General features: G+C 40.6%; 1 protein-coding gene across 1 annotated transcript in view; it reads left to right on the forward strand.

Moving 5' to 3' along the window:
* The window catches only part of LOC147751276 (tyrosine 3-monooxygenase-like), a 309,602-nt gene that overhangs the window by 257,237 nt on the left and 25,781 nt on the right, over positions 1-26,584 (forward strand). The window contains exons 9-11 of the mRNA XM_086933182.1: positions 6,635-6,691; positions 18,517-18,612; positions 25,581-25,714. Of these exons, the coding sequence (XP_086789308.1) occupies positions 6,635-6,691; positions 18,517-18,612; positions 25,581-25,714 (287 nt within the window). The remainder of the gene's footprint in view (positions 1-6,634; positions 6,692-18,516; positions 18,613-25,580; positions 25,715-26,584) is intronic.

The raw sequence follows: 26,584 nt of genomic DNA on the forward strand, positions 1-26,584 counted from the left end.
AACAATGGAAACCAGCAGGAGACCCTAGAAAAGAAAAAAAGAAGTAAGGATTGGAAAAAGAGAAAAAGAAAAGAGAAAAAAGGAGGAAAGCTACAGGATAAAAGAACAAAAATATATCACCAGGGGAAGTCTATAATTGACAAAATGCGTACGAGGGAGGAACATGGAGGAGCAAGCAAGGAGGTCAACAAGAAAAAGAAAAACCCAATCACCACATAGGCAGAAAGCAATAGAGAATAAGAAACAGAGGCAGCAGAGAGAGGCAAATCAGAATACATATATAAATACATCATATCACATACACCGATGAAAAACAGTTGATCTAACAAGGAGCCATCAATCAATATGAACAGTATTTGAGAAGAAAAGCATATATAATGTTCATCCTATACATAACGTAGCAGAGCGCAATATATATTACTATATAGCAGTATATAATAAAGGAAACATATCTAAGTAGAAATACATCACAACATCAGAAGAGAATTCATATATAGCAATTCACACATCGCATTGGTGAAAGGCAACTAGCAAAGAATAATTAGTTCATAATACCAATGGTTTATCCAAACCAGGGTAAGGGAGCATTGGAATATAGATTACAATATAAGAATAGTGAAACAACAAAGTCAAAGTGAAATATGAACTATCAACTTGAATGATCTGTGAATTAATTTAGAAATTCACCGCACACTATACTCACTTAGCAACAAACATGGAAAAGATATAACAGATCATAACAGACCATAAAAAGACAGACACACCATCAGACAGGAACAAGAGGATGAAAAGATTGATATAAACAACGGACAAGACTTCAAGACAACATATATAGATATATTAGGCTCTCGTAACAGAAAAAGAGAAAAGGAGAATTACCAAAATGAAACAGAAAACTAAGAGATACCAGGGAACCTCGAACAAGACATAACAATAGTTTCCCAGCAATACCCAACACCAAGAAACGGAGAGATACTGCTCTAAGAAAGAATAGACAAAGAGATTAGAAAAATAGATCAAAGAGGACAGAAATAAAGACCACCGTCACTAGGGTCACAGACAATAAAGATATGAAAAGAAAATCGCATCCTGTAACATAGGAGCAGAACCTGCAAATAAAGGGTTAGAATATATTGAAAGCTGCAAATATCACCCAACATTTTCTTAAAATAGGAACAAATACCCTAGCATTATCGCAAGGATATAGAAACCAGTACGAGTAAAATTACAGACATCCCACCAAAAATACTCAAGAGCCAGAAGGACCAGGAGAAGGAGTAGACTCGGTATAGGATTCAGTCTGATTATCCAAAAAGGCAGACAAATCAGAAGGCTCATAAAAAATCTGAGTGCGACCTCTAAAAGTTATTCGAAATCGCGAAGGACCAGCAAAAGAAAACGGAATGTTCATGTCAAGAAGTCTTCTTTGCAAATTGAGAAAACCTTTCCGTCTGATAACAGTATCTCTAGCAAAATCCTGGGATATGGCAATTCTGTGACCCTCCCAATCATTCGCTTTAATTTTCCTCATCTGCGCCAAAATTTGCTCAAAATGCTTATGTCGCAATGGTTTAAAAACAACCGGTCTAGGATGAGGTGAAGACTTTGGTCTAAATGTAGGAACCCTGTGTGCACGTTCTATTTCAAAGTCCCACTGAAAAGAAATATTCAACACAGTAGGGATCCAATTGAGCAAAAATTCTAGCATTGATAGCGCTGATTTCTCTGCATCCTCGGGCAAACCAAAGACATGTAGATTACTTCTATGATTTCTGTCCTCCTGCTCTGTAAGATCTCTCCGCAAAGCAGCCAGGGAGCGTCCCATATTTTGCATGGATTTAGCCTGTTGGTGTACTGAATCTTCCACTACACTTATCCATGATTCAGCATTAGAAACCCAAAATGTTAAGTTCTTGAAGTCATTTCTGATTGCCACAACTTCAACTTGAAGTAAATCAGTATTGGTTTTAGTACTCTGCGCTATATCATGAATAGCGTTTAGGCGAGATAGAATAGCATCCAAAGTAGTACCAGAGTCTTTCAGTACAAGTTCTAGAGTAGGAGAAGTTTGTTTAGATCTTTTAAGGTTACCTTTAGAGTCCTTGGTTTTTGGAGAAAAACCCCTGTTATCTGCCATGAGAAGAGGCAATAGAGATAATGAAAAAGCCCACAACGTATATTTGACTCTACTAAAGTAACACCAGACACCTCACTGTTCGAGACAGCTCCCTGGTAAGCAGCAGAGTGGGCAACTCAGGGCGTAAAATATAACATTCTTATTGCCCTTCAACAGTATATTCAATACAATGCACACACCTCTGAAAAGAACAATGAAATGCCAACAATAGGCGACAAGCAGGCAGTACTTATCCAAAAGCACCGTCGTCGTTCTAGTCATAATGTGTATGCCGCAATTTTGAGGAGCAGTTCTGAGGAGACAGCCGCCATAAAGAATATTGGGTCCAAAAGACGCCTCAACCTCACCAAACTCGGTCTAAATATCCTCTGCGCATTCCGCCTGCAAAGTCCGGTCCTCTTGTGAGTGCAGGAGAAAATGGAATGCAGAGAAAGAAGGCGCAATCTGCACAAGTAAAAATGGCGGCTATTTGTGATAATTATGTGAATAAAATATTTCACAATCAGACAGTGAACTCCACATGTGAACGTGGGAAGAGAAAGAAACCAGTGAAATGATCAATATGCACTGGCACATACTGCTTAAAAATTTGCCCTCAAGTGAACTCCAGTGAACTCCAGTTGTGGTGGGATTTCTCCTCAATTAATCAATGTCAAATATAATTGCCGCACAACGTTTGCTGTAAAAATGCTGGCATAACTAACATATGAGGCATAGGAGAAAGTCATTGAACTAGACTGAAGCTAGGCTGAAGAGTACCTGAAGTTGTGGCAGATGACTGAAAGTAACTGCAGTCCATAACTTATTCTCCAAGGCTAGTCAGCGTCAAAATGCGAGGAATAATTGCCACCAGAAGGAAAACGCGAGTGCCGCCGCCAGAAACAAAATGGCGGGCGCCCACGAATTAAATGAGGAGAAAAGCTTCACGGCTAAAAGTCTCCTGAATTATGCAGCAGGAGCAGCGCAAAGGTGACAAGGCTGCTCACCGCATCTTCATAACGCCATAACACTGGTCCCGGGCAGGTTCGCACGCATGTGAGGTCCGCTTATATCTTTGTTGGCCCGCGTCGCTCCGGAGCTCAAGCGCGACCCGCCATGTTACAGCTACGTGCAAGCCACGCCCCCCCAAAAGGGTTATGTTGAGAGACACCTATGTAGCGCATATGCAAGGTCAAAGTTGGATGGGCACAGAGTGATTTTTAAGGGGGGACAGAATGGAGCTCAGAATCAAAGAGCCCAAAGTACACTGCACAAGAATATCAACACATTTGAGGCGGTCAAGTGACTGACCATGGAAGGATAGGAGGCTGAAAGGGCTTGACTCAGGGGACAGGAACACTGGTTTGATTTTCTAGGAAGTAGATAGCTAAGATAAGACCATGGGGCATATTATCAAGAAGGACGTTAAAATTATCGCCGCTTTAGCTCCTTGTGATTTCCCATAGAAGCCCATGGGCTTCTATGGGAATTCACAAGGGCATATTATCAAGCCCATTATCACCGCTTTAGCAGCAGTTTCCTGCCTCTAAAGCGGCGATAAGTTTAACGCCGTTCTTGATAATATGGCCCCATGTTTTTCTGAAAAAAAACAAGAGCCTTCCACCAAAATCAGGCATGTAAATGTATTGTTTCACTAAAAACTTGTAAAAAATAACCCATGTGAAGAAACTCATGCACTGATCGCTCTCACAATAGTACCCCAAGATCGGCAAGGTGCGAACCGAACAGCTAGGTCAGGTAGCAATCCAGCTAAAGTGAATGGCAACACTCACACAAAGAGGTGCCACAGGTAGGGAGAAATATCCCAACTAGACCCAAAGGCTCTCTGCAACATTACCCCATCAGAGATACCAAGGACCGTATTACCCATGGTCAGAGCTTGCCCCTGGCGCCCCTTTTAAAAGGTGTGCTGGGTGGAAACAATGACAATGCGCCCCATTATGGTGAACGTGCTGCCCCCAGGGCAGCCACGAACTCGCGTTGCTCTGGGAAGGTGCATTCGTGTGAAAACATGGAGCAACCACTCCATGTTTTCACAGTGCAGGTGGCAACCACCCTGCACTTTTAAAGGGGATTAAAGATCGTCTTGCAGACGGGTGCAGTCATACCTTCAAGCTTACCGGTGGGTGCAAAGAAAAAGATCGAACTTCACAAACCTGAGATGGGTACCATCAGGCAAAAAGGGCACTCATTAAATATTGTCTGTTAACGGCTGAACACGGAACAAGTGTTTTTGACCTTCACCTGGCCTGGCGTTACTTACCTCAATAGGTCTTGAGTCATCTAACGGCCACTTTGCTCCGCACTTAAATATGAGTAATAAGAGCTACTGTCTGCAGGAAGGATTCCCATACAGGAAGTGAAAGCCTTAAAAACATTTTACAAAAACCATCAGGAGCCATGGTACAGAACCAGGATTTCAGAACGGAAGGAGGAAGTCCAAAGAAGGGCTGAAGCCAAGTTCTAGGAGGAATGACACGAGCATTGCAGGGCAGATAGAGTACAAATGACTGAACGTATCACCAACTCGAATTTAGAATGCAAAATTTAAAATAGAGACAAAAATAGTAGACATGTGGATGATGAACCTGTCAATACATGCACTTCAACTTCCTTGCAAAGCAGTGTGTAAAAGTCTCTATGTGTCTTTGATACTCTCCAATAGCAACAAGAAATGACGTACAGGAATAAGAAACATACAAACACCACCCACAGTCAAGAGAGGCATGCAAAATTTCTCCCTAAACCGAAATTAGAACAGAGGGCTATGCATAAGGTATCTTTAATATCCTCCTGCCTGACCAGGGTAACCACGAGTTCTGTGGGTAACTCTGCCTCACCAAACTCCCACACATTCCCTGTTAAGATAGGGATCAAAGACAATGAAGAAGGCACCAATTAAAGTACCAGAGGAGTAACCACAGAAAGAGTACCTGACCTCCTTGATAGGGTCTCAACCCAAACTCAAATTATTAGTGCAATATAAACACATCATCTTGGCAAATGGCAGGACGTGCCCAGAGAACACTTATGGGAGGAGTGTCCAAACAAGAGCAGCCATTTATGAGCCGCCTAGAAAGAACCCGCTACAGCAGGGCCAGGAGGAGTCAGGCAATGAATTCAATAGGAAACTCAGACTCAATGTGCATGCCATGTTGCCTGCATACATTCCAGTAGAACATGGACTAATGGGAGGCAGGGAAAATCCCATTGGATCAAAGCACTTCACCACAACGAGCTCACCATAACATCCTTTTTACCACTCCAGCCATCGCAACTAAGCGGGATGGGCCACAGACTGAGTGCACTGGCTATGCCCCTTAATCTAATGCAGAGCAGACAACAAGATTTGATGTGAGTTGTGTAAAGCGCAACAAATGCCCATTGGTCTCAAGGCGCTGTAGTCTCAACAGCCTGCACAATACAGCTGAAAATCAAACTGCTAGAAGGCCAAAAAGAAAGTCTAAGCAGTATAAAGCCCGGTCTTTAATGCCTTTCTAAAAGACAAATGCCCCTTGATTGAAGTAAAAGACTGTGGGAGAAAGTTCCAGAGTCTAGCAGCAGCTACTGAGAAAGCTCTGCCCCCACCTCATCTTGTAGACTCTGGGCACAGCGACCAACTTGCGATGGGCTGATTGCAGATCTCTACCTGGAGTGTACCAATGGAGCATGTCCCATATCCCAGTAGGGCTTATTTGGTAAATAGCATATGTACCATACAGATAGCCTTGAACTGAAAACAGTATACAGTTAAAACACTCTTAGATAGTAAGGATAAAACACATACTTGGAAAGCATTGGTTACCACCTACAGATCAAGATACAAAATACAGGTGGCTTCTGGCCAGGTTATAGGTAAAGGTGGAGCTTCACTATTGAAAATGCGTAGAAAACCCATCCACTGTGCTCGAGAGGGAATACAATGTGCTTCTTGGTTGAGTAATATAAGGTTGTCTGTCTGTGAGTGTCCAGCCATCTGAACTGATGTAAGTAAGGACTAGAACTCAGGGTAATGAAGATTACCAGTAAGTAATTAGAAGGTTAGCTATTGCATTACGCTCAGTAATTGCAGCATCTACCATTGCAGTCTTACAATAAAAAAAGGCATAAAGAAGACAAACATGTGGCATTGGCATTGTTTGTTTGTCCATCCATATTCATCATCAGCAACCTGGGAATCACTTCTGGTAAATTTTTATAGTGAATGATGTATGGTCTGTAGTCGAAAAAGCAGTTTCCATAACATACTTTACAGAAGATGTTTTTTCCACTTGGTGTGGATTTTCTATTAATTACAAAGGGGCATGTTTTGTAAATTATATTTAGGAGGAACGATATTCCACTATCACTTTATGATTTACAAGATGTATTTAAGAAGTGTGTACATAAATATTAATGTGGTTTTACCTTTGCATGTGAGCGTACATACAAAGACACATCAATAAATATACAAATGCATACGTAAGTAATTTTGCAATAAAACCTTTTTTTTTACAGGAAATTGGACTTGCCTCACTTGGAGTTTCTGATAATGACATTGAAAAGCTAGCAACGGTAAGTGGCTGATCAATAGACAAGCAGACATTCCAAAAATATAAATATGATGGAAAAAAGAACCATCATTTTCTTGCGTATGCTGACTGATAATCTACCACCTAATGAGCATAACGAAGAACATAATTTACTGTAGTCTTGTATACCTTTAATCTGCATAATAGAAAAAAGTCTGATCGGTTATGGAAGTAGGCCCAAATCAGCTGATATAAAAAAAATATCCTAGAAGAACAGTCGTATGATTCAATTACAATAGATGTGGGTCCTGCACGACATTTCATGTACATTTCATAAACCAACATGATTCACGTTAGGAATTAAATGTATGTCTAACGGGTATGTTCGTTCTCGATCGATTGTTCAATGAGACAGGTTGCTTATCAAATATAATTCGTGCCATATAAGAACCAGTAACACCAGAGTGAGGAAATGCCAAACTGGTCCTGATACTACCTTTAGCGTTCTCAATCATCAAAATATTGATATAGAATGGTATGTGCTCCAGCCTGCTACCCAAAATCCATAATAGCTTCCTTAGCCCAAGTTTATTTGCCCGTAAGGCATGCTTTGCAGCAAATTGCCAACATGAAACCGATAATTAAATCAGAGACTGAAAGCAAGGGATACTATTCAGAATTCTGGCTCACTGAGGCCTTGAAGCCCCGGTTTACAAACCTTTTTCCAACTAATGATTTTATCAACTTATCAGTGATTAATATCCAGTTTAAAATATCGTTCTACCAAAATATGGTAACAACATTGGTGACCAAAATATCATCAAGATAGGATAAATCTAATTAAGTAGTTATTCATTGTCCTTGACTCCACATTTAAGTACCATAAGGATATATTTGTATCCTCAAGTTTCTTGTATTTTTTATTAAACTAAATTATAAGTTGGCTGCTGAATGTGCATGTGGATGCAAGGCTGGGATTGTTGAATGGTTTGTCTTTGACACTGCTGGTCCAGATCGCAGGTAGGACCGGGTTTGGGGTCGCTGGGGCAACATCCCTCAGGTAAGGGGAAGGTCGGATTGGGATTTAGGGATGAGGCAAAGAGCCACAGGGGACTAATTAAGCCAAATGTGTCATTACACTAAATACTATGGGCCTTATTTATGAAAAGTGACGCATCGCTGCGTGAAAACAGCGATGCGTCACTTTTCACTGCGCACTCCTTGCGACACCAATGATGCGTCATATTTAATGTATGACGCATCATGTCGCAAGGAGTTACAGATACGTCAGTATTTCTGATGTATCTGTAAGCGCAAAAGTGACGCATTGCTGGAGTGTGTCACAAAAGTGACGCAACACCAGCAATGCGTCCTTTCACATGGGGAAAGCACCATGTGAAAGGGCTTGCGGCAGTCTTACGCCTGCTGTGAGGCAGGCGCAAGATTTTGACGCAACAGCGTCCTAAAAGTGACGCAGTGAAATCTGATAGATTTCACTGCGTCACTATTACGAGGCTTTTTACGGGGGAACGCCAGCTCTGCATACATTATAATACAATAATGTTGGTGGTAGCGTTTCTCAGTGAGAGAAAGCGTCCGCACCTTCTGTCAAAGACTATTTCCTCTGGGCAAGTCGTGTGTACAGTGTCAAGGGAAGAGGTGCACTAAGAACCTGGTAAGACACCCACCACCCGGGGTGTTACACAGAGCAACTTAATGCTCGTATCAATAATAACAAGGAAGACCAAGTTACACTAAGCACCCTCTTTATAGTTCAAAGTCAAGAAACAGACATTCTTTTTTGTTTCCAAATGCGAGAATAAAGTTATGGTTCTTTTTCACCAATTTCAACAGTCAGTCCATTGGTAGTGAGGCTTCAAAGCATGGATCCAAAACCGTGTGTAATACTTTCAAAGTCTTTATTTTGAACACATTAAAACGTTTTTTTCCAGCTTGGCTCTGCCGACACGTGTTTCGCCCTCAGGGGGCTTTTTCAAGGCTGGAAGCAATAAAAATTACAGTAAATAAATGGGCCAAATATAATCTAAATATATACAGTTTCCCTAAGTATATACACTGTGCCTGAAACAAGCTTTTGCTTGTTGCATAACATTAGTAAAAACATGGGCATTGAGAAAAACCACAAAACACCGAGAAAATATTCCACACTGCGTACAAATTCTACAATTGATGCGCTGACAATACTTCACATTTCATATGTAAGTCAAATGTCACACTTAGTAGTTCATGTGTTCCTGTTATCCACAAACAGGTTTTCTAACATCAATATAATTCTATAGTTTCAAAGCTCTGTTTACATTTGACCAAGGAAAATGAAATTTATACATTTCAATAGAGGGGTATGGGATCCATGTCCCTATTCCTGACCCCTATTTTCTAGTTGAGAAAGGGGATTCCTGAAACATTCCAATTCAATGCATCATTTTGTTACGTGGTCAATGAACTTGGACCTACCAATCTAGATAAAGAAGCACTTATTTTCAAACAGTTCTTGTTGGTTGGGCGTAGCAGGTACGATGTGGTTGTAATAAGAATCCTAATGCAGTAAGGATGGTAAAAGAAAGAGTGCATATTCACAGACATGATCGTCCCAAATATCCACAATGGATCAGGGTTTAAAAGAAATTCCACTGCTCATACCTATTAATTCCAATGCTGACAGCTCAGTAGATACAGGTGCAAGTTCCAGTTGGATTGCTGTAAAGGATGTGAGAACCAGTTGTTACATTATATCGTACACATATAGGTACATATAGACTGAGTCCCCAAAAGAAAGGGGAGATCCTGCTATCATCCCCATCACAGTGGCACAAAAGAGGGTTGATAAATTCTCAGTTTACTCACTCAAAAAAGTCGCGTAAATCACTGTGTGGAGATCAATTCTTTATGTCCATGTAGTTAGCAATCCCGTAGACCATGATAAGTCTGGAGGAAAATATAGAAACTATTGTAATGCATACTCTATCATTAGATAAATTCTTAAAGAGACTATACTCTTATAGTGCCTACTGTAGCATTAAGTAAAGTCTAAAATAGACTTGGACTATGTATTCATGTGGGGTGTCGCTGTATGGTTAACATGCTAGATACAGTAATTAAGATTAGCTCATGATTCCTGTTAAGGGTCTTCACTTGAGTTCTTAAGTCTACTAGTCATAGCTCTTTTGGTAATATTAATTTTATACATGATGTCAAACTATTACCAATCGCATAAGTTGCAAGGTATGATGTAGACAATACTCTACTGCATAAGATACATGGTGGTTGCCAACCCCTTCTAATCGCTCTCCAAGTAAGCATAGAGAAAGCGTTTTGTGCAGCAAGAGTAAGAGCTATGTACGTTTTCAATCACACCAAACAATAGATATATGTGTGTCACCTGCTTTACAATCGTTAAGGATCTAAGCACACATGGCGTGTGAATCTACGGTAATGACCTAAAAAGTATTTGCATCATAATATAGGCTATGGAAACGTGCAAACTGGCACTGAATACGTGGTGGTTGTTAACATAATCCAATAAAAATTACAGGCAAATGGTGCAATGGCCATTAATTGTAACCGGCAATACAGTTATTCCCCCGCATCCCCCGTGTCACGGAAAATGAGAAGGACGCAAATAACGCCAAATGCGAGGTGAATATCCAAGACAAAGGGGCCATTATTGTAAACAAAGTTGGACGCAACTACGCCAAATACGAGGCGAGTATCCAAGAAAATGGGGCCATTACTGTAAACAAATTTAGTTTCCTGCCGTGCGAAGAAACTCATAGTTCGAGTTCCCCCCCTAAATTACCTTGCCAGTTCAGCTCGTGTCTCCCCGATCTCCACTGCTGGACGCTACCCGAGTGGAGGTCCCGCCGGATATTTAAATATGCGCATAGAGGGAAGAAGCGCGAGATGTTGCGTCATGAGATTCCCTCCCACTTTCATTAGGAAATGGGTGCTACTATGGCGGCCATATTGTAGTGCACCGGCATAATGCGAGCCCAAGTGTTATCAATCGCCTAAAAAGAGTTCGGAGTAAAGATAATAGTAGACAATACATGTCAGAGCCGGATAACTAAACACTTTCACACTTAAAACGACATGAGCATAAACATCCGGTGTGTAATTTGAAATGTGCTACAAACAATTATTAAGTTTGTCCTTTCTTTACTAGATATACCCCGTCGTAATGTGCATGGTTCCAATGTAGAGTTACATTTCCCTTATTTCCAGACATGTTCCGCATAATAATGGTGTGTCCACCAATTGCTGGTGGGCGACTCAGTCATTGACGATTCCAGACCAGTTTCATATCTGAGTAGGTGACGTTTTGTGTATAAATAAGCATGGGACATGTATAGTTCGCGTGCAAACTGTCCACATGCATAGCCACAAATAATAAGCAGGCATTGACAGGAGGAAAAGAAAATCATGTGCGAAAGTAAGGCAATACATACAAAAATTACACAGTTGTCATTTCATCAAATCAATATGTATGTAGAACCCATTCACAGAATATCCTGATAATCTCCCTGGAGTCCATGCACACATAGTGATTGAAGACCCCTAATTGCTGGAAGGACCAGTTAGTCTTTCAGAAACACATGTAGTTCCCTATCAATATTGAGGCCTAGATCTACTGCACGCAGTTTAATCAGCCATTGGGATTCCAATTTACGTAGTGCCAGAGTGTTATTTCCTCCTCTGGGATCGGGTTTAATTATATCAATGCCATGAAAGCGGATACCCATTAGTTCCAGTTCCGAGTGTTCTTTGTTATAGTGTGCCGCTAGTGGGTATCTGGTGTCATTATTGCGGATGGCTCTGATATGCTCTTGTAATCTTTCCTTAAGTGGGCGGATGGTGCTACCTATGTAAATTAATCCACAGTGACATACAATGCAGTACACCACCAGCTTAGAATTGCAATTGATAAAATGTCTGATATGGTAGGTTTGTTTAGTGTTGTATGAGAAAGTTTTTTTCTTGTCTAGGGCAAATTGACAAATATTGCACATAGTGCATTTGTAAAAGCCACAGGGTTTGATGGGCATCCAATTGTTGGTGCTGGTTGACACAAGATTGTTAGCCACAGGGTTTCTAAGAATTGAGGGACTGAGCCAGTTTCTCAGTGTTTTGCCCTTCTTGTAGACAACACGGGGTTTTTTACCCACATATTTCTCCAAATCTTTATCCAACTGTAATAGATGCCAGTGTTTTTTGAATACATTAAAGATTTTGGAACTGTTAGCATTATATTGCGTTATTATGGCAGGTTTGTTTCTAGTGTCATGATCTGATCTTTTTGGTTTACGTTTTAAAGTCGATTCCCTTGGGATTTTATTAATTCTTTCATGCGCTTTATTAAGCACTTGATTGTCATATCCTCTTATCAGAAACCTTTTTTTGAGGATTTCAATCTCTGCAGCAAACACGTCATCTGTGCTACAATTACGTCGGAGTCTAGTAATTTCGCCATATGGGATGGCGCCAATCTGTGAAGCAGGATGAGCGCTGCTGGCGTGTAGCACAGAATTGCAGGAGGTGTTTTTCCTATATAATTTGGACTCTACTCTGTTGTTGGAAATAAACAAGGTAACATCTAAGAAAGAGATGCTATTGTAGTCCGATTCGTGAGTAAATTTCAGATTGTATTCATTGTCATTGAGGTAAATTATGAACTCATTTAGTAAGTCGTCCCCTCCTCCCCATATCATGAACACATCGTCGATGAAACGTCCCCAATAGACAATGTGCTCAGTCAGATTCGGGGGGCCCTTTTTCCAAATATGGTGCTCCTCGTAGAACCCCATATATATATTTGCAAAAGATGGTGAGAATTTAGCTCCCATGGCTACCCCAGAGTGTTGTTGGTACCAGTCATCTTGATGTTTAAAAAAGTTATTATTGAGAGCAAATCTCGTAAAGTCTAAGACCATGGTGGTATGTTCATATAGTGTGGCATCTCTTTTTGATAAAAAATATGTGAGGGCAGCCATGCCTTTTTCCAGAGGTATGCTAGTATAAAGTGCACACACATCTAGTGTCACTAATTTAAACGATTGGCTCCAATCTAGATCTTCCAATTTGCATAAGAGGTCTTTGGTGTCCTCTATAAAAGAGGGAATGTTTCTTACAATTGGCTGCAGGGTTATGTCCATATACTCAGATATTTTTTCTATGGGTCCCCCAATGCCCGAGATAATGGGTCTTCCAGGGGGGGAGGTGAGACTCTTATGTATTTTGGGTAATACATATATATAGGAGGCTTTGGGTTCAGAAACAGTGAGATATTTGAGTTCCAAGTCTGATAAAAGACCAGCATTGTGCCAGTATCTTAAGATTCTATTTAGATTGTCCGATGTTGAGTTCATGGGATTAGTTGTTAATTTGATATAAGATCCAGTATCAGCCAATTGTCGGTTGATCTCCTCAATATAGTCAGAGATGACTATATTGAGGAGATCAAGCCTCCTATATATATGTATTACCCAAAATACATAAGAGTCTCACCTCCCCCCCTGGAAGACCCATTATCTCGGGCATTGGGGGACCCATAGAAAAAATATCTGAGTATATTGACATAACCCTGCAGCCAATTGTAAGAAACATTCCCTCTTTTATAGAGGACACCAAAGACCTCTTATGCAAATTGGAAGATCTAGATTGGAGCCAATCGTTTAAATTAGTGACACTAGATGTGTGTGCACTTTATACTAGCATACCTCTGGAAAAAGGCATGGCTGCCCTCACATATTTTTTATCAAAAAGAGATGCCACACTATATGAACATACCACCATGGTCTTAGACTTTACGAGATTTGCTCTCAATAATAACTTTTTTAAACATCAAGATGACTGGTACCAACAACACTCTGGGGTAGCCATGGGAGCTAAATTCTCACCATCTTTTGCAAATATATATATGGGGTTCTACGAGGAGCACCATATTTGGAAAAAGGGCCCCCCGAATCTGACTGAGCACATTGTCTATTGGGGACGTTTCATCGACGATGTGTTCATGATATGGGGAGGAGGGGACGACTTACTAAATGAGTTCATAATTTACCTCAATGACAATGAATACAATCTGAAATTTACTCACGAATCGGACTACAATAGCATCTCTTTCTTAGATGTTACCTTGTTTATTTCCAACAACAGAGTAGAGTCCAAATTATATAGGAAAAACACCTCCTGCAATTCTGTGCTACACGCCAGCAGCGCTCATCCTGCTTCACAGATTGGCGCCATCCCATATGGCGAAATTACTAGACTCCGACGTAATTGTAGCACAGATGACGTGTTTGCTGCAGAGATTGAAATCCTCAAAAAAAGGTTTCTGATAAGAGGATATGACAATCAAGTGCTTAATAAAGCGCATGAAAGAATTAATAAAATCCCAAGGGAATCGACTTTAAAACGTAAACCAAAAAGATCAGATCATGACACTAGAAACAAACCTGCCATAATAACGCAATATAATGCTAACAGTTCCAAAATCTTTAATGTATTCAAAAAACACTGGCATCTATTACAGTTGGATAAAGATTTGGAGAAATATGTGGGTAAAAAACCCCGTGTTGTCTACAAGAAGGGCAAAACACTGAGAAACTGGCTCAGTCCCTCAATTCTTAGAAACCCTGTGGCTAACAATCTTGTGTCAACCAGCACCAACAATTGGATGCCCATCAAACCCTGTGGCTTTTACAAATGCACTATGTGCAATATTTGTCAATTTGCCCTAGACAAGAAAAAAACTTTCTCATACAACACTAAACAAACCTACCATATCAGACATTTTATCAATTGCAATTCTAAGCTGGTGGTGTACTGCATTGTATGTCACTGTGGATTAATTTACATAGGTAGCACCATCCGCCCACTTAAGGAAAGATTACAAGAGCATATCAGAGCCATCCGCAATAATGACACCAGATACCCACTAGCGGCACACTATAACAAAGAACACTCGGAACTGGAACTAATGGGTATCCGCTTTCATGGCATTGATATAATTAAACCCGATCCCAGAGGAGGAAATAACACTCTGGCACTACGTAAATTGGAATCCCAATGGCTGATTAAACTGCGTGCAGTAGATCTAGGCCTCAATATTGATAGGGAACTACATGTGTTTCTGAAAGACTAACTGGTCCTTCCAGCAATTAGGGGTCTTCAATCACTATGTGTGCATGGACTCCAGGGAGATTATCAGGATATTCTGTGAATGGGTTCTACATACATATTGATTTGATGAAATGACAACTGTGTAATTTTTGTATGTATTGCCTTACTTTCGCACATGATTTTCTTTTCCTCCTGTCAATGCCTGCTTATTATTTGTGGCTATGCATGTGGACAGTTTGCACGCGAACTATACATGTCCCATGCTTATTTATACACAAAACGTCACCTACTCAGATATGAAACTGGTCTGGAATCGTCAATGACTGAGTCGCCCACCAGCAATTGGTGGACACACCATTATTATGCGGAACATGTCTGGAAATAAGGGAAATGTAACTCTACATTGGAACCATGCACATTACGACGGGGTATATCTAGTAAAGAAAGGACAAACTTAATAATTGTTTGTAGCACATTTCAAATTACACACCGGATGTTTATGCTCATGTCGTTTTAAGTGTGAAAGTGTTTAGTTATCCGGCTCTGACATGTATTGTCTACTATTATCTTTACTCCGAACTCTTTTTAGGCGATTGATAACACTTGGGCTCGCATTATGCCGGTGCACTACAATATGGCCGCCATAGTAGCACCCATTTCCTAATGAAAGTGGGAGGGAATCTCATGACGCAACATCTCGCGCTTCTTCCCTCTATGCGCATATTTAAATATCCGGCGGGACCTCCACTCGGGTAGCGTCCAGCAGTGGAGATCGGGGAGACACGAGCTGAACTGGCAAGGTAATTTAGGGGGGGAACTCGAACTATGAGTTTCTTCGCACGGCAGGAAACTAAATTTGTTTACAGTAATGGCCCCATTTTCTTGGATACTCGCCTCGTATTTGGCGTAGTTGCGTCCAACTTTGTTTACAATAATGGCCCCTTTGTCTTGGATATTCACCTCGCATTTGGCGTTATTTGCGTCCTTCTCATTTTCCGTGACACGGGGGATGCGGGGGAATAACTGTATTGCCGGTTACAATTAATGGCCATTGCACCATTTGCCTGTAATTTTTATTGGATTATGTTAACAACCACCACGTATTCAGTGCCAGTTTGCACGTTTCCATAGCCTATATTATGATGCAAATACTTTTTAGGTCATTACCGTAGATTCACACGCCATGTGTGCTTAGATCCTTAACGATTGTAAAGCAGGTGACACACATATATCTATTGTTTGGTGTGATTGAAAACGTACATAGCTCTTACTCTTGCTGCACAAAACGCTTTCTCTATGCTTACTTGGAGAGCGATTAGAAGGGGTTGGCAACCACCATGTATCTTATGCAGTAGAGTATTGTCTACATCATACCTTGCAACTTATGCGATTGGTAATAGTTTGACATCATGTATAAAATTAATATTACCAAAAGAGCTATGACTAGTAGACTTAAGAACTCAAGTGAAGACCCTTAACAGGAATCATGAGCTAATCTTAATTACTGTATCTAGCATGTTAACCATACAGCGACACCCCACATGAATACATAGTCCAAGTCTATTTTAGACTTTACTTAATGCTACAGTAGGCACTATAAGAGTATAGTCTCTTTAAGAATTTATCTAATGATAGAGTATGCATTACAATAGTTTCTATATTTTCCTCCAGACTTATCATGGTCTACGGGATTGCTAACTACATGGACATAAAGAATTGATCTCCACACAGTGATTTACGCGACTTTTTTGAGTGAGTAAACTGAGAATTTATCAACCCTCTTTTGTGCCACTGTGATGGGGATGATAGCAGGATCTCCCCTTTCTTTTGGGGACTCAGTCTATATGTACCTATATGTGTACGATATAATGTAACAACTGGTTCTCACATCCTTTACAGCAATCCAACTGGAACTTGCACCTGTATCTACTGAGCTGTCAGCATTGGAATTAATAGGTATGAGCAGTGGAATTTCTTTTAAACCCTGATCCATTGTGGATATTTGGGACGATCATGTCTGTGAATATGCACTCTTTCTTTTACCATCCTTACTGCATTAGGATTCTTATTACAACCACATCGTACCTGCTACGCCCAACCAACAAGAACTGTTTGAAAATAAGTGCTTCTTTATCTAGATTGGTAGGTCCAAGTTCATTGACCACGTAACAAAATGATGCATTGAATTGGAATGTTTCAGGAATCCCCTTTCTCAACTAGAAAATAGGGGTCAGGAATAGGGACATGGATCCCATACCCCTCTATTGAAATGTATAAATTTCATTTTCCTTGGTCAAATGTAAACAGAGCTTTGAAACTATAGAATTATATTGATGTTAGAAAACCTGTTTGTGGATAACAGGAACACATGAACTACTAAGTGTGACATTTGACTTACATATGAAATGTGAAGTATTGTCAGCGCATCAATTGTAGAATTTGTACATAGTGTGGAATATTTTCTCGGTGTTTTGTGGTTTTTCTCAATGCCCATGTTTTTACTAATGTTATGCAACAAGCAAAAGCTTGTTTCAGGCACAGTGTATATACTTAGGGAAACTGTATATATTTAGATTATATTTGGCCCATTTATTTACTGTAATTTTTATTGCTTCCAGCCTTGAAAAAGCCCCCTGAGGGCGAAACACGTGTCGGCAGAGCCAAGCTGGAAAAAAACGTTTTAATGTGTTCAAAATAAAGACTTTGAAAGTATTACACACGGTTTTGGATCCATGCTTTGAAGCCTCACTACCAATGGACTGACTGTTGAAATTGGTGAAAAAGAACCATAACTTTATTCTCGCATTTGGAAACAAAAAAGAATGTCTGTTTCTTGACTTTGAACTATAAAGAGGGTGCTTAGTGTAACTTGGTCTTCCTTGTTAGCTCTGCATACATTATACCTGACGCAGGTATAATGTGGCGCAGGGGTTTAAAAAGTGAAGCATCTACCTAGATGCGTCACTTTTTAAATATGGTGCAACAAGGCGCATGTTTTACGCCGCCGATGCGTCACAAAAAGTGACGCATCAGCAGCGCAAAACTGACGCAAGGCCTCATAAATGAGGCCCTATTGCTTTAAGGACAGCCCACCCAGCCAATGGCAACTTACAAAAAATGGCAACGGCCGCTTGGCTGAAGGAGCTGACCAAATTCAAGCATGATGTAGTGTATACATGAATGTAGGCATGCATGTGTGTGTGTGTGTGTGTGTGTGTGTGGGTGTGCGTGTGTGTGTGTGTGTGTATGTCTAAGTGGCATGAGAGGTTACAGCTGGATATAGAGAAGATTCAAAAAGGTATGCTAAGATTAGAAGACACAAACCGGGGCATTTAAACTCCATGAGGTGCTGCAGAAAATTGGGAGATTTCATTTGGCCCGATGATAGCATTTACTCACATTAGGAGATGATTGGGCAAGCTGGCATCACCAGGTATTACCTGTTTGGGATTGACCATGCAGACCTTTAGTGAAATATATGGGGAAAAAGTGTTTAAAAAACGATTGCACCTTATTCTGTATCACAGGGTTCACCCTCAGTTCTGCACTGATGTAATCTGTTTAGGGTGTTTATTCTTCGGTATGGATGTGAGAGTATATGATTCAGTTTGCATTTAAAACTAACCAATTCAGTATAGCATGCCCTTCATATTACATATGGAAATCTGCCCAACAAGAGCCAGCTGTATTAACGAAGTATATTTTAAACACACGCATTGTTTTTGACAGCTCTACTGGTTCACAGTCGAGTTTGGCCTCTGCAAACAAAATGGCACCATAAAGGCTTATGGTGCAGGGCTGCTTTCATCATACGGAGAACTTATGGTAAGACCTCAAAATCTGAAAGTATTCATTATTTTCTTTCTTAATCTTTGTTATTGCATAGTAATCATTTAATAGACCTTTAAAGGTTTGAAAATACACTATTTGGACAGTCATGCATATTCCTAATGAGTCCGTTTTGTGTGTTCATTAATATTATTTTAAAGTGTGTGTTCATTTGACTGGGTTTCTTGGTACTGATAGCTGCTGAAGCCTAAACTGTCACGCAGATTAAGAGAGAAATATTGGGCGGTCCTGAAGGAATAGTTTGATTTCCAATTTCTTTCATAAAAGAAACAGGTGTAGGTTAGTTCACAAGTTAGTAGGAATAGTATTTTAATATTTTCTTGCAAGGACTAAAAAATGTCTCCTTCTCAATGTAGTAATCACTCCAGGCTGGTTGAGATGTTTCAGGAGTATTTATTGTGGATCAATAGTACATCAGTAATACAGCCCCTCCAGGAGCAGCCAGTAAGGTGCTTAGCCCTTCTCCAACTGTGGATTTTATACATCAACATTCAATGTTACATCATCTCTAGAGGGTTCCACTGGTGGAGCAGTGGATGACAAGAACAGCACCATAAACAAGATACTACATATCCAGAAGGAAAGCTTAAAAGAGAAATATAGAATTAGATGTAGAAGCTTGAAGAACGAAATAGAGAGGAGATTACAAGAGAGAAACAAAGCAGAGGTAAAGAAAAAGAAAGCAACCAAAAATCTTAAAGAAACAGATAAATATAGCCTGTTTCCCATTCTCCTTTCTATATATGAGAAAAAGAAATAAAGAAAAGAAAGAGAAACCATCAATGAGTACTCTCTGTACACCAACTGACCAGGTAAGTATGCGAGAGAGTATGCGAGAGAGCAAACCTCATCAGGAGAAAAGAAGATGACAGAGAAGAAGAGAATTAACTTATAAAACTGATACTTCTCCATAATATAATAAACAATTGAGTTAAAAAAATAGGAAAGTACTGGGCTACAGTGTTAAGCATGAAAAGGAAAACAGAGTTGAGACAGAAACGCCCAATCTAACGCGAACAATGCACTATAGTTAATGGACAAAAACCAAAACTATTTACCCATGTGGGTAACAATATGAACATGCAGAGGCAAACACAAGTATAAGACCGTGAAATATACCTCAACTGGAGGTCTATTGATATGCACAAGAAACAAGAAAAACCCAAAAACACACCTTGCGGAGAGGTCAAGAAATGTGCATGTATGTGCGGGACAACAGTCTGCGCAACGTGTGAAAATTGAGGTAAAATGTGCACTGAAATAAAAGACGTACCTCGTATCAGAGGTCAATGTTGTGCACAAGAGTAGCTGGAAAACAACCCACGTGAAACACCCCATGAAGAGGGAAAAACAATGTGCACTATAACAAAAGACAAATACCTTGTGGAGAGGTCAACATTGTGCGCTAGAGTAGCGGGAATACAACCCACATGAAACACCTCGTGAAGAGGTGAAAACAATGTGCACTGTAACAAAAGACACATACCTCGTGGACATTGTGCATTGTGTGAAGGTAAAAACCTTGGACACCCTATGTAGAGTAAAATGTAAACGTAACCCAGGACTGAAACCTAGACATTGTGCACTGTGTGAAGGTAACCATACAACACTAAAATTATTGTGCACAGTTAACTGAGTAAAACATTTTGCACTGTGTGAAGAAATATTGAGGTCCATTGTTGTGCACTGTGGTGGCAGGTAAACCATCAATGACTGAAACCTAGAAGCAACATTTTCACATGCGCTGTAGTAAACAGACATTGTACACAGTGTGAGCTAAGTGTAAAATTAGAGTACAGACATCCTGGGTAGAGACCAAAACATTGTGTACTATAGAGATGTGACTGGAACCCTCACGATACCCTAAGTAGGGTAACAGTTAGACAAAAGCTTGGCAAAGGTCTCTTGCAGTGTTCCAGAACGTAAGAGCAGACACCTTAGTATAAAAACATATTGTGAGCGAATGCATCACACAAATGGAGTGAGAAATCCCAACTTGCACAGACCAACAACAACCTGCAAAGCAAATTTCACTGTAAAACCCACTGAAAGTGCTGCCTAATGGTCATTTTAGCATACAATAAAACAAACTTGCATTGCTACTGTGCGCCAAACTAAAAATAGACCAAAGGCAATGCAATAAAAATGTACCTCGTGTGAAAACCAATTTATGTGTAGACAAATGTCAATGCGTGTCCCAAAAGTTATAGGTGGTGCGGCCAGGAGTGTCCATGTTGTAAAACAGTCTGTGGCAAGAGTCATGTTCCCAGGGAAATGTCTGATGATATGAACAGAGCGGAGTGAAGACAAGAGAAGATGGTGGCAGGCAGGGAAATCCGCGCTGAGTGGCTTGCGACAAAGACGCGCAGCGCAATGTTGCACAGCAGCGAACTGTAGTACAACAAGGAAAATGTCATAGAGGATCCTCGGATGGTAGAAAGAAGGAGGGAGGTTGGTGCAAGCTACCTTTGACACGCGCAAAAGCGTGAGCAATACTTGCCCCTTGCCAAGTTGCATTTTGAATTAGAAGGTGGCGGTTAAAGTCAGGTCTCAAAGTAGACCATAAATTAATGACAAAATAAAGCTCACTTTTGCGTTGCGGGCGACCTGTGGGAGGTCACTGGTGGGGCTGAAATGTGCCAGTAGTAGAGTAAGTGCAGCTGTAGTTAGAGGAGTTTCTTTAACTTGACAGGAGGTTACCAGATGCTCAACACTTGAAGATGGAGGTCTTGGAAGGTAGACACGTGTGGTTCTTTGAGGTCATCGTCGCCATAAAAATGTTGTAGATCAATAGTACATCAGTAATATAGCCCCACCAGGAGCAGCCAGCAAGGCACTCAGCCCTTCTCCAACTGTGGATTTCATACACCAACATTCTGTGTTACATCATCTCTAGAGGGTTCCACTGGTGGAGCAGTGGATGACATGAAAAGCACAATAACCACGATACTACACTCACCTTTCCCTGTAGAAACGGGAAGCAGAAGCAGTACTCAGTTAGTTGGCCTCAAACCGAGATATTCTTATTGGGCGGTAACTATAAATTGTTATGTAACTTCATTTTTGATTAATTTCTTTAGTTAGTGTGTTTATATTTGATTGTGGTTATAGCTAATTCCAAGCTTTTCCTGTACACGACCCAAGGGAATCATTCTGTTTGATTTAGGTTTAACACCCCAATTCCCTTGTTTACTTCAAGGGGTTCCTCTCTCTTTTCATAAGCTATAGATTCTTTGCCAGAAATAAAGCCGGTAGAGTCCTTTCTTATCAGCCTACCCTTTAGGCAGGTTCTGTACCTGAGAGCTCTGGTTGGAGAGCAGGAGGGTAGAGTTTGCCCTGCAGTTGTCCTATACTGGAATACTCTTGGTTTTTCTAGACCGCGCTTATGCAGTTTGTGAAAGGGATGAAGAAGCAAATTGACTTACTTTTACACCCTAAATACCCAGGCTGCATAGTCTTAAATCCCCTTCAGACAGCCCCCGCCACTTCATCTCACTCTGCTTTTCTCTGCTTTCTCCCTTTGTGATGGGTTTTACGTCTTTTCCTTACTCCATCTTCCGATGTGTGTTTTTTTTATCTCTCTTGTGCTCAGTACTAATCTGGTGCAGGAAAATATCAGCTGGCCCTCAAAAATGAGTGAGTGAGCAAAATACAGATGGATTAAACCCAGATCTGTGACTGGGGGTGAATGTTTTGCCATTGTGCAACATTCCGTTCATAATCTTGTGTGTTTTGCTCCTCAAAAATGAGTGCCAGGGGCCCCCTGCTCAAAAATGAGTGCAACCACTAGCTCAGATTAGACACTGTAACTTTATTATGAGATCCTAGTAGGACCACGGTGTTAAAATGGTGTCTGCAAAGGCACGCGCTGTAACACAAGATCGTGGGCTATTCTTTAAAGCCTAAATGCCTCTGGATCATGCTTTACTTAGAAACTTCCATGTCAAGATTTGTTATTAAGGAGACTATCATAGACATAGGTATCATTTGTTCTGTAGAGAGTAAATAAGGATATTAAAATACACCAATGCATAACGTGAGCCTACTGTGTCTCTCAATTAGTATTAGATCACAGTTAAATGCTGCATATAAATGTATGCGTGGGTGGCATATGAGGTGTCACTGAAGGAAGAAGACAATATTCTATGCATATGTTCCATAGCATCTCCCTGCCACCACAGGCTTTCAGATCAAGGGAGGACCCGGCTTGGCAGTTCGGGCTAGACTGTTCCCATTAGGAGCAGAAACAAGAATGATTTGCATATTGCTAGTTTGTCCAAACTGGGGTGGCATAGTGAGCTAAAAGATCGATGGATTCAACCTAGATCTCTTGACTGGGAGTGAGTTGATGAAAAGTTTCAGCACTCCATTCATCATGTTATTGTGTTTGCTATGTTCCCCCTAAGTGGCCAAGGGTATGCCCAGACATGAGTCCATTGCTCGCTGGGCAACTGGATTCAAGCTAGTGTGGATGAGGAGGGGTGATACCCTGAAACCAGTCCCAGGATTCTTTTTTCCAGTCCAGGGAGGACCTGGCCTGGCAGCTCAGGCTGGAATGTTCCCATGAGGAAGAGGATTAACATGGCTTTCACATCGCTGGGTCTAAACTGAAGTGGCGAAGTGAGCTAAAGGACAATGGATTAAACCCAGATCTCTTGACTGGGGGTGAGTGATTGAAAAGTTTCAGCACTCTGATCATCATCTTGTTGTTCTCAACCATGAAATAAGACGTTCATTTCTGAGGATTTGATTTGGTCATGTGAATGTCTTAAAGCACATGAGGAGCTGGTCTGTTATCAAGAGGTAAACAAGAATTGCCAATGCCAAAAGGTCTGGATTTAGAAAGCTATATGATGGGTATTTATTTATTTATTTATTCATTCATGTGTTTATTTTTGCATTCATATGCCAAAATGAAGCCAAAATAAATAAAACCTGAATATGGTGATCACATGTTTGCATTAAAAGATTTAAATTAAAAAAAATCATCTATGTGGTTCATTTACTAGAGATGTTTCATACAAGAAGCCTTTCAGTTGAGCTATGCATTTCATGTTTAGTGATATTTGTTGAATGAGCCAAGAATAAACCACCACATAACCAAGCATTAACATTGTGGACAGCTTAACGTTTAGCTAAATACTTTATAACTATCACCTTCATAAATAAAGGAGACTGAAAATAAATCACCTTCTAATTTGTCAACCAAAGTGCAGACAAAATACTTAGCTGGTATTTATAATTAATGTACAAACTAAATAAATAAGAGAAATTCTTAAAACCAGCTTTTTCACTGAAGATAGGGAAACTGTTTTAGGCAGAACTAAATAATGTGTACTGGCTTTGTGCTATCACTCAAAATAAAAGGATGCAATGGATAAAGTGGGCTGCCTCTTTGCCCATGCTGTATGCTGTAGTTGGCAGAAGAAAAACTTGATTGACAATTTAATAGACCAATGAATTAAGCTGTCTGAACAAAATGTTCTTTAAGTAAGTATAATATGACTGATTTAAAAAAAAAAACAGTAGCCTGGAGAGACAGCTGAAGCTGTCTCGAAGTCTAGGCCTACTAATGCTATGCTGGTTTTGTTCTATTGGTTTAATAGAAGGTACGTTGCGACCCCTACCAGTGCCAGTGTCAGTGTGATATACATTATACAGTACATTTAACTGTAAGGGAATGGTAATCATGGTACCTTTCAAGTTAGAGCTGAGAGAGTTTTAAGGGGTAAAGATAAGTCATTTATACGAAGGCAAAAAACAAGGAAAATGGAAGAAACATATCAAAACCATTTATGTCAGGCCTTCCTTTTTAGGCGTAGATGAGCAAGAGAATTACACACTTAAATGGCCTTTGAATGGGTGCATTCTAGGAAATTACCCTAAGGGACAGATATTCTCTAGACATCCTGGATCATAGAGTTGAAAGTTTCGTAATAACGAGACAATTACTTTGAAGGGCCAAAGTTATTGTTGAATTTCTTTGTCTTAAGAGGGATAGGTTTTGCTCTTGATGAATAGGAGGAGAGAAGTGAATATATATTTTTTGTAGTTTGTGTACTTAGAAAGTAATTAATTCAAGTTTGAAAATATATAGAACTGTTCTTATTATTTTACCTAACTCTTATATTTTTAAATTGTTTGTGAAAATAGTGGAAACAGGAGTGAGTCATGAATATTTTTTTTAAAGAACTGATGTTAAGGAGACTTTAAATTAAATGGAACAATTTTGATGATATACATTGGTGTTTGAATATAGCTGTTTAATATTAATGCTTATTGATAAACGGTCAAGTAGCCAATGGAGTCCAAACATGGGCTGCCTAATTAATAATCATAATGCAGATCACAATTTGCAACCCAATCCGATTGTCTTTAATCACAGGGATTGGTGGCTTGCAGGGGACAGCTGACCAATATCGCTGTGACTCCATTACAGAAGAACATCTTGTTATTGGGATAGGAGCCCGTGTTGCTTAAGGAAACCAGTGCTGTGTTCAGCAATAAAATATCTCCGCTTTTGCAAACTTCGATGAGGGGAGGTAGTAGTCCTCTGAACCACTGTCTGCTCCTCCCAAGGCTTCTACCCTGATTCACAAAGGCGAAAGGTTCCAGAGGGACCGTCCCCTCACTCAATCATGTACCACCCCAACTTGGGAGTCAGTAAACGGTCACTTTTTGCAAACCAAAGGTTTCGAAGGCACACCCCATACAAAACCCTCCTAAACTACAACTCAGTATAAATCAGTAACACCATTTTGCGATTTGGAAGACTTTTCTGTGTCACAAAAGTAGGTTAGTACATCAGAAAAAGGGAATTTGTGATCACAAACCTTGCAATTTTGCAAAATCTCTTAGTATGTCTGGCCCATAATAAATTCTTAATATAGTTTATTTTAAACTAAAAATAAAATATTGAGAAGTTCCTTTTTATTATTTCACAGCATGCATTATCAAACAAGCCTCAACTGAAACCATTTGACCCGGAAGAGACTGCCATTCAGCCATATCAGGATCAAATGTTCCAGCCGATTTATTTTGTGTCAGAAAGTTTTGAAGATGCCAAAGTTAAACTCCGGTGAGTGTGCACATTATATGAATTTCAGTGTTTGTTTATTTTTTAGACTTGCAATAAAAAGATACAATATTAAATATGCACTCATCAATGTTCATTTACAACATACATTAATTCACAATTCTAGCAATCGTATTTCAAAATCTAATTATGATAGCATAGTTCTCAAGGTCATTCCCGGACTATCACAATCCATACACACTTAGGGGCCGATTATGATTGCGGCGAATCCGCATCCTCCGGGCCGGTGGAAGCCACCGCCGGCCCGGAGGATGCGGATTCACTGCCGCAGACCCTGAAAACACCCCTAGCCAGATCATGATGGCAGTGGGATCAGCGGCGGATGTCAGGACCGTCCTCCGCTGATCCGTGGGGTGTTGACTGCAATTTGGTGGCAGTGCCTGCAAGACACCGTCAGCCAAATTACCATGTATGTGAAAACATGCTTTTCCTCAGCGAATTTTCCGCCGTGGAAAAGCATGTGGAGATTTGTTTCTGGAGGGCTCTTGCTGCCACCAGGGTTTCGAGGGTGGGGGTGCACATGGGGGGTACCTATGGTACCCCCCTGCATTTACATGCACAAAGCGGCAGGCACAGAGCGGTGCCTGCCGCTTTGTGCATGTAAATGCAAAGCGTGCATTCTGAACCTTGCGGTGGGTGCTGCTTCAAGCAGCACCCGCCGCAAGGTTAAAGATATGGGATGTGACCGCCAGGGTGCCGGTCACATCCTAATTGGTATGGAGGGACTGCCGCTGCCCCTGCGGATGGTCCCTCCACCTCGGGATTGGCAGACAGATGCAGGTCCGTCCGCCATCCTAATAGGCCTCTTAATTTGTTTGGTTCTCATCCACAACAGCTGAGGCTCTCAGGAAC

The sequence above is a fragment of the Lissotriton vulgaris genome, chromosome 1_1 (assembly GCF_964263255.1).
Source record: "Lissotriton vulgaris chromosome 1_1, aLisVul1.2, whole genome shotgun sequence".
Classification (NCBI taxonomy): domain Eukaryota; kingdom Metazoa; phylum Chordata; class Amphibia; order Caudata; family Salamandridae; genus Lissotriton; species Lissotriton vulgaris.